The 9,431-nt window shown below is 39.3% G+C and overlaps 1 protein-coding gene and 1 pseudogene across 3 annotated transcripts; one reads left to right on the forward strand and one right to left on the reverse strand.

Moving 5' to 3' along the window:
- The first annotated feature begins 1,184 nt into the window (after nucleotides 1-1,184).
- LOC103707409 (Peroxidase superfamily protein) lies at nucleotides 1,185-4,345 on the forward strand. 2 transcript variants are annotated; one of them, XM_008791880.6, is made up of 4 exons: nucleotides 1,185-2,285; nucleotides 2,484-2,663; nucleotides 3,420-3,585; nucleotides 3,698-4,345. In XM_008791880.6, exons 1-4 carry the CDS (start codon nucleotides 2,049-2,051, stop codon nucleotides 4,120-4,122), a joined length of 1,008 nt encoding a protein of 335 aa, XP_008790102.2. In that variant the 5' UTR covers nucleotides 1,185-2,048; the 3' UTR covers nucleotides 4,123-4,345. The 2 variants fall into 2 exon arrangements, with proteins under 2 accessions (XP_008790102.2, XP_038981762.2); XM_039125834.3 differs by having other exon boundaries at nucleotides 1,962-2,285; nucleotides 3,719-4,345.
- A 1,325-nt stretch (nucleotides 4,346-5,670) lies between these two features.
- Nucleotides 5,671-8,075, reverse strand: LOC120109065 (ubiquitin receptor RAD23b-like; annotated as a pseudogene). Its single transcript, XR_005511669.3, has 3 exons — nucleotides 6,846-8,075; nucleotides 6,663-6,753; nucleotides 5,671-6,561 (listed from the first exon to the last, which is right to left on the reverse strand). The product of XR_005511669.3 is annotated as a ubiquitin receptor RAD23b-like (transcript).
- Nucleotides 8,076-9,431: the final 1,356 nt, after the last annotated feature.

Raw genomic sequence — 9,431 nt, forward strand, 5'->3', positions numbered from 1 at the left:
TGAGGCAATTAAATGATTAAATAAACCCTAGCCTCCTTTCTTTTTCTTCTTCCTCCTCCTCTCTCTTCGTCTCTTCTTCTTCCTCCTCTCTTTCTCTTCTTCTTCCTTGTTCTTTCTTTTCCTGCATTGGTCCGCCATTATCTTGGTATCAGAGCCTCGGCTTTGCCTCTGCTGTCAAAACTATGATCCAGTTTCTTTTCTCTCCTCTCTCTCTCGATTTTACTAGGCTCCTCTCTCCCTCGGTTTTACCAGGCACATAACAAGTATCGGGATTTACGTGGTTCACCCAAAACTACGTCCAAAATGCTGAGAAAGAAACCACCAAAAAAAACAAGTAATGTGATAATCACCTGTAGTATTTGATCCCTCGAACTAAATTTCCGCTTCCTTGAAAGAGTTCCGGAATAGCTACTTGAGACTTCAAAATAGCTACCTGGGCCGGTTTGGGTGGCCCAACCTTTTTATTGCTATTTTTGGTGGACATCATTTTATTTTTTTTTGGTTCCCTCAGGAGTTAACATAGTGTAAGATCTAATCCAATAAAATGTTTAGAATTGGAGAAAATTTCAGGACAAAACTCCAATTTTACCCTTAACAATTCAAGCACGAACCTGATTTGTACCTTCTTGGGAAATCTGTGAAGGTTGCCTTGTCGAGTATCACATATGATATCTTAGTCCTACATTGAATAATCAGTATGGTAGATGAATATATATAGATGTTTGGATCTAAAATTTAATGGCTTTAACTTTTAAATCGAATGGGATTCCGAAATATATGTCAAGTCCTTTTTTCTAGTTGGACTCGAACTCTCCTTTTCTTCCTAACGAGTGGTATCAGATCTGATGACTGATGATCCCAAGCAAATCTTGACGTTATAAAAGTGTCAGAATTGATGGCTCTTTTGAATAACAATAATGCATAGGTCCACTCTCAAATCCAGCACCTTTTTCTATCAAATCTACTTGACATATATGGCTCTTAGAGAGTAGATTAGTAGGAGGCCCAATAGTCCCATGTCGAAAAAACTTGTTTCAGAGCCTAAACATATGAGACGGGTATCTCTGAATCCTGCAGACGCATTTTGGGTGGAAAACAAAATCGGAAAGGAATCTGAGCGGTGTGTGTGGTGCGCGTGTGGGCTCCAGAACTGGACAATATCTGGCAGGAGAGCCTCGTGTTCTCCCCTCATATAATCTCCACATAGGCGCTAGGTGCCACACGTGCCATGCGGAGACGGGGTCGTGACATTTAGTATCAGAGCCGAGGACGGCTCTTGTTCGATAGTGGAAAGGGTGTGAGGCCCAATAGTCCCACATCGGAAAGATTCGTTTCAGAGCCTAGACATATAAGACGAGTGTCTCCAAATCCTGCATACGCATTTTGGGTGGAAAGCAAACCCGAAAAGGGGTCTGAGCGGCGCGTGTGCGTGCGTGCGGACCTCCAAACCGGATAATATCTAGCAGGGAAGCCAAGAGTGGTTCAAGAGTGGTTCATTGGACCGGAGGCGGAGAAGGACTGGAAATTAACTCGGGTAGGAGGGGAGAGAATGCGGGGAATCTCATATGATTGGACTCAAAATTTAATAGTTTAAGCTCTTAAACTATTAATTTAGCTTCCATCATATGTATCAAGCTGCACGCTAACTCTCCCTTTCTCCTTAGCAAGCCTCGTTTTGCTGAGTGCTCGATGGACAGTCGACAAGGGGATTTATAGTTGCGAATTATGACTGCACTGAACAGTGACAGGGCCTTCTTTTTTTTTTTCCCCTTCAAAGCTCTTGGACGGACAGAGGCCAGCATTTACCATAAAAATTAAAAAGTTAGTATGGTATCTATAGTACGTAAATTTTTTTGAGACATGTATTAATGCCTTGCTGCCTGCCGACCGATGCACCGTTCGCCAAAACTAAATGCAGTCATTTCAAGCCTCCCTCGCCCACCATCCTTTCATCTCCCCAATAAATTCCCAAAACCACCACTTCGCTGGCAAATTTTAATCCTTCTTCACTTCTCTCTCACTCAAACAACGCAGACTCCAAGTCCTCCATGGATCCAAAACTCATCAAATCATTCCATTACTCCCTTCTCTCTACCCTTCTTGCATTTCTTCTCTTCGCATCTCTCTTTCCTTCCTCTACCTCACAACTGTCCACAGATTTCTACTCACTTTCTTGCCCAAGTGTAGAGCTGCTTGTAAAGAGCACGGTGCGCTCGGCCGTCGGTTCTGATCCCACCCTCTCCGGCAAACTCCTTCGCCTACTTTTCCACGATTGTATCGTTGAGGTACGTTCCAATGCCCCAACCAGAAACCATTCCTAGGATAGATACTCCTGTGATTTGATAGCATGGTAGATGGACCTCATGGTTAAAAATTTAGGCTGGCGGTTCGTTACTAGGAGATCCAACTGCTCCTAAAACAACCTTGTAAACGCTAAACTTTTCCTTCCTGAGATAGCCTTGTAATTGCTTAAGTGATCTCAGGGCTGTGATGGGTCCGTGTTGGTGCAAGGAAATGGGACTGAGAGGTCCGATCCAGCAAACAAATCCCTCGGTGGGTTCGAAGTGGTGGAGTCGGCAAAGAGGCTGCTCGAAGTGGTGTGCCCTGGGACTGTCTCCTGTGCTGATATCTTGGTTATGGTTGCAAGAGATGCTGTGGAGATGGTAAGTTTAAATTTTTGCACTGATAAATGAACTTAGCTTCAGCTATCTTAATCTTTTCCGCATGTTATTCTCAACTACCTACTTATATGTGCCAAGACTCTGATATGGATGCTGTGTTTTGATCTTAAGATCTTCCCAAGGAGACAGCATCTTAGGAGAAGCTTCTCCGCCCTCCTCTGTTTTTAACCCCTTCCTCCCACTACGATGCCGATTTCTAGTTTTGTGATGCACAATTGTAGCGTGTAAACCCAGCATGCCGTTATTCTTTCAGATTGCTATTCTTATAACTTTGGTTTTAAATTGGTGAATGTTTTCTTGCCAGTTTTTCATGCATGGCAATTCTTGAATCTTGAGGATATGCACCTGAACATAAGAATGTATGTACTCTATCTTAAGCAGATCTGATGATGGTTTCAGATTTATACGGGAGGAGTTCCCCTCCCATTTCCATCAAAATCGAAAAAAAAGCAAAGAAAAAAAAACAGTTTAGGGTTACTCATCCAAATTTTTGGCTCTATAAGAAGAAAATTAAATCGTTCTTGAATTATGCCATCTTCTCTTCAAAATGTTATGCTGCTGAAAAAAAAGAAAAAGGCGCGTGGAACACTACTACTTGCGGACACTCCAAAACCATCGAGTTGCTAGCGTGCCTCATGACTTTGTTTTCTTTTTCGCGAATCAAAAGAATTTTGATTCACGAGAAACGAAGTAAATATATGCATCAAAGGATTCAAGTCTTGACCAATTTATTCACAGGCTGGAGGACCATCAGTTCTGGTCCCACTAGGAAGACGAGATGGACGGGTTTCGTCGTCTTCGAACGTGAGACCGAACATGGTGGACACCAGCTTCTCCCTTGGCGAGATGGCTCAGCTCTTCTCCTCCAAAGGACTCTCCATGGACGACCTGGTGATCCTTTCAGGTAACCCATATGTATACATATGTACGATCTGTAATTATCGTAGGCCAAGGAAAATAGAAAAGGTTAGCTCCCTCATTCCCTGAGCTCACGGAGACTCCCATCCTTGTGTTAGGAGCTCACACCATTGGCTCAGCTCACTGCAGTGCATTCAGCGAGCGGTTCCAGCAGGGACCGAAGGGAGATCTCGTGCCCGTCGACAGCTCCCTGGAGAAAGATTACGCGATGGAGCTCGTCAGGCAATGCCCGGCCGGTGCAAGCACGACTGTTACTGTTAATAATGACCCGGTCACTGATGCTTTGTTTGATAACCAGTACTACCGCAATCTGTTGGCCGGAAAGGGGCTCTTCCGATCGGACTCGGTCCTCGCCGGTGATTCCAGAACGAAGGCAAAGGTGGAGGCATTCTCTGAGAGCCAGGACGGATTTTTCGCAAGCTGGGCGGAGTCATTTGTTAGACTTGCAAACATCAGCGTGAAGACGGGCAGTGAAGGAGAGATTCGTGTTTCTTGCATGAGCGTAAATGATCCAGGGGAGTGAAGATTGAACTGACATTTTCGGATAATCATGGTTGATCACCTCTTCCAATCTCATTAGACCGAAGGTTTGGATTTGCGGAATTGTTCGAAGAGTTCTTCATCCTGACTGTATTGGTTCCTCCTACAGCTGCTCTGTTTGAGGCAACCGCTTGTTTGTGAGAATAATAAGCAGAAGCTTTTGTCACATAACTCTTTATTTGTTAATTATAGAATTATCTAAGCAATAACCTCGGCTATAGTTTCGTTGGAAGCTTATTTTCAACTGTTAATATAATTGCTGCTGCTAACCCGGCTGATCAAATCATTGCATACCAGATCTGAACATGGAAAAGCATCTAGGGTGAAATTAATCCTCCGTTAGATGAAGAAAGATCAAACAGATTCACATATAGCAGCTAATAAGTTTCAACATATCTGGAAGTCATGTTGGTCTTCGGACATGTATTCTAAGTAAACCAAAAAAAAAGAAAATAAAAGGAATATCGACATAAGAAATGGGTAAGGTATGTCTGTTTAGAATTTAAATGTGTATAGAATATTAACAAAAAGTTGGCCCATGGAAATTAAATATGATAAATTTTTAACCCGAAACAATGCAGAAATAAATACTTGCGCACTTCAGCTGACCTGTGCTGAGTAAACATTAAATTTTTTTTACTCATAGGTCAAGCCATTACTCATATGAACGATCAAACACAATTTTATTTCCAAACTGGTTATACGCAAAACTATTGAATTTTCAAAACAAGCTCACAAATGGTGGATGCAGAATCCTTATCCTTCAATACCTTCAACAGGTTCATTTATTAACTGAAGAAACTCTGCTTGATGCTCTTGGATTAACCTTAGAAGTTGATGATTCTACTTGCTGAGTTATTGAAGAATAGGCTACAACAGAACAATGATTATAAGTACCGAATCTGAAACATGAAAATGCAGCTAATTACACCAACAGAGAGAGAAAAATACAAACCTGCAATATTTGTGGATTTGCTTGAACAATTGCACGCAATGCTTGGAACTAGCATATCAGGAAAAAGAATGATTGTACGTATCTCAGTATTCAACAGTCAGTGCAATAACAAACCAACTAGTATATATGAATGACAACATATTGTATTTTCCTTTCCAGACAAAGTAAAAAAGAAAAAAAACATTTTAAAATGATGCTTAAACTCAGGTAGCAGCTGTGACAAAGTTACTAGGATATCTGGCTACCATGTCCAAGGGTATCCATGCATATACTTGAATGTATGTTAAAAGGGTACCTGCATGCTTATTGAGTACATCAGGTACATGATATTGAATTCCACTAATATATATAATTTGCATTATCATCTTATTCTTTCCCTGATTTTTCCAACTTCTCCCCCTACCTCTCATCCAAAAAGAAATTGAGACCTCAAGTTATATAATTCCAACACATGTACATGAAAAGGGACCAGCTGGACACAGGCACATGCACACACATTGATAACATTTCAAGGTATAAAGCAGCATATCCATGCTGGCAACTTACATAGTCCATATTCAAAAAAGGGACCTGGAGACATCCCTCCATAGTAGCCAGAGATTTCTCAAACATTATATTGTGAATCCAAGTCTGGCATTCTGTTGATTCATTGTTTTTTATCATTAAGAGTTATATTTCAAACTTGAAAGGCAGATCCTTCCATGATACCCAGAGAATTGTCAAATATTATATGGTGAATCCGAGACTAGCATTCAGATGATTCATTGTTTTTTATCATTAAGAGTTATATTTCAAACTTGAAAAAGCTCTGAAACATCATGTAACCAAGACTAATTCAGCCACAGCCGGCTGAAGGAAGATCCCAAATGTCACATGTATCCAAATATAATAAGGTTCTGAATGCTTAGAATCACTGCTACTAGTGGGCAGTGCAAGATGATTGACAGACTGCTTCGGAATGACAAAGTTGAGGTCATGTTGGAAAGAGGAAAAAAGAAGCCACCATTAATGCACAATGAGTATCAGGGAAAATAATAATAATAATTTGTCTCTTCATCTGCCCTTCCATTGAAAAGTTGAAGGCCCCTAAGTCAATATTTTTTTTAATGATTCCTTGCAAAGCACAGAAATAAACTATAAACATTTTACACATTCTGTTTATTTAAGACGATTACTCCCAGAAAGAGACAAAATCATACATATACAGTATATGTATGTATAGAAAATGATTACAATATTATCTTGCATTATTAGCCATTTAAATTGTGTACATGAATGGATTAGCAAATACAAATAGAATAGATCATATTTTTTGTTAAAAATATAACTAAGATATGAAAAATAGGGGGATTGCATGGCATACCTGTTGATTATGTCTAAGGAAATCCAAAGATCCATCCCCAGCATCTACACCGATATTTGGAGTCCTCTGTTGTATATGAATTTATTCGGCTAGAACTTCATGTGCTTCAGAAGGGCAAGGAAAACATTATAGCAAAAAAAATTGACCTGCGGAAACATATTGAAAGGGGAAGAATTTGGTACTCAAGAGAGTGGCGAGGCCCCACCTGTAGTTGATTCCATTGTGTCTTGACCAGATGCTTGAGCTGAAGAAATGTTACCAATTGGAACAGCAACGTCTGCCATAGCAGGAATACCCTGACACAAGAGATGCGAAATATCATCTCTATCACCGTAAAATTGTTGCCTGATCACATCCCAAACTACTAAAAGAAGTTTCTATTACATACAGAATACAAATATTCCACAGCACGCTCTGGGTTGTGTAAGAAGCACGGAGTGCACGCAGAACAGCATCTTTTCCCCAGTACCCGCCATCCATATCCATCAATTGCTGAACCACTGGCTCAATCACTCCCTGCAACTAAATTAGATGTAGTTTGAACATAAGCATCAGCAGGTACCTGGCAATGAAGAAGCATAAGCTCTAGTATTTACACAAATCCAACTCCAACCAGCACTTCTGATAATATATGCATCTACCTTTATCACAAAAGCTTACTCAAAGAGGAAAGAAAAACTTTACCGTAAATCTATAATTTCACTAAACATTATTGCATATCCTCGTGGTGTAATATTATAGGGAAAGTCATGAGAGGACTTTTCTTCAGTAAAAAATGACAATAAGTGCTAATAGAAATAAGATAATAATAGTGAAGAGTTAGTTTTCACCATAAGTTGCTCTTGTAAATCAATCCAACATTTAAATCTAACATGGGACGATTATGTGATTTTACATGTTCTTGAAAACCAAGGTGTCGTGATTCACTTTCAAAAATAAAAATTTCCAAAAGTATGTAAACACTAACTCTTTTTAAAAAGTGATCAAGAAATTTTCTCCATCCCACCATAAGCTCTCCATCTATTTAGATAGCCAAGTATATATTAAATAAACTCCATGTTCAATTGCTAAAATATTTAAACCCAGAGAAATGCAGGAAAGCTTGTTTCTCACTTCTTTTTAAATAAAGAACTTGCAACTGCTATTTTAACCTAACTGCTTCTGAGCTGACAAGGAATTTCTGCTTGGGAGTTTGAGCCCTCTTAAGTTTGAGAGAAGCAAAAATGCATGTTTTTGGCTCTATGCGAACGTGCAACACATACAACACTAAGTGCAATCATTAAAGGTCCTTCGGTAGAATATTAAATCTAACAAATGAAATGAGAAATGCCAACACCATGGAAAGTCACGGACTAGCAATTACTGGGATAAAGAGCTCAAGTTCAACATCTTCAATAAACAAGCAAAGTGAAGTCCACGAATCATGCAAATGCAGCAGGTCAGCACATAAATTGATACAACAACATTTCCTATTCATTAAGATCACAAGCATATTCTCCAGAAGAAAATTTAGTAGTTAGACATGAGTACAGGAAAGAAAGAATCAAATACAAGAGCAAACATGAAGGCCAAAGGATTACATTTCTTTTAATATTGTGAGTCATCTTTTATGTAATAATGTCTTTATTTGCAAGAGGAAAAAACATAAAAGACCACAATAATCAAATGATTACTATCAACAAAGAGAATGCATACTCTGTTGTTGCTCTTTCAGTGCCAGTTGCAACATTGGTTAAGGCCCTGTAAAAGAAACAGAGAGACATGAAAGACATTAATAAGTCTCATCCCAAAATACTGGCGCCAGCTTTGTTAAGCCTTGCTCAACGTAAGTGATATTGAAAAATATTAAAGATAGGACAAGCACAGCAGCACAGCTAGATAGCAACTCATGCAGATTGTGCAGGAGGGTCGCTAGGAGCAGGACAAGGGGCTGGGGCTAGCTGAGGGCTGTTTGAAGCAGATTTTTTATATCACTAACAACTAGTGAAATATTGCAGCATTGTAATTTACAATGAATGGAGCACAATGATGATGTCTGGAATAATACCTGAGTAGTGGATGAGGATCCAACTGTATCAAAAGTTTTGCTCTGAAGAGATGCCAAAGCAACAAATGAATAAATTTGAGAAAAAAATCCAAAATAAAGGCTTGCAACAAAAATGATAGAACATAGCAATGTCATATTAGAGGAAAACAAAGAAAGGTTTGTCATGAAGTGAAAAATTTCAGTTTAGTAAGAAGGGTAAGGTATGATGAAGTGCATCATACAAAAACTAAGAATACTTTATAATTCTTATATTGGTAGGAATTGTGCATAAAACTTGTGAAGATTTGTTTGTCCTCAATAATACCTATTTTGCATAGAGCGAAGAAGCCAACTAATGGATTCCCATAATGTCTCCTAGCATCAAGTGTGAGGACTCGTGCAGGCGTGTATTTAGTCCCATATCGGTTATTCGTTAGAGAAATCTTGGGTACTTATACAAGACTAAGCAACCTAAATAATACCTTCTGGTTAGCCTTTTTGGGTAAGGTCTTGGTTGTGATATGAAGCACGCCAGATAATGCCCAACGATCTTGCTGATGTTATTTTAAAAGAATCCATTCTTTTAAGGGCTAATTTTCTCCTTTTAATTTTCTAGGCAAGTAGAGTTATGAAGATTTCTACCATAATATCCATAAGAACCCTAAGCATCTATGCCTCAAACACTTGCAGTGCATGAAGAACTCATAAATCATATCCTTGAGAGGTGTAAACAAAGTATCATAAATGTGAGGAGTCACAGTCAAACTAAGAAGTCATTTCGAGGTGCTATCACATATTCTGTAACAATATATAGAGAAGGCATGCATAATATAGTTCTACATCATGAGCAACAAGTTTTAGATACACAGAGAGGCTGAAAATGAGACAAGAATGATGAGGTAGGGTAATGGTAAAACTAGGATATGGTGGGGTAAGTTTGTAGTGAAA

This window comes from Phoenix dactylifera, chromosome 2 (assembly GCF_051530095.1).
Source record: "Phoenix dactylifera cultivar Ajwa chromosome 2, Ajwa_hap1_PhDact_Kaust_v1.1, whole genome shotgun sequence".
Classification (NCBI taxonomy): domain Eukaryota; kingdom Viridiplantae; phylum Streptophyta; class Magnoliopsida; order Arecales; family Arecaceae; genus Phoenix; species Phoenix dactylifera.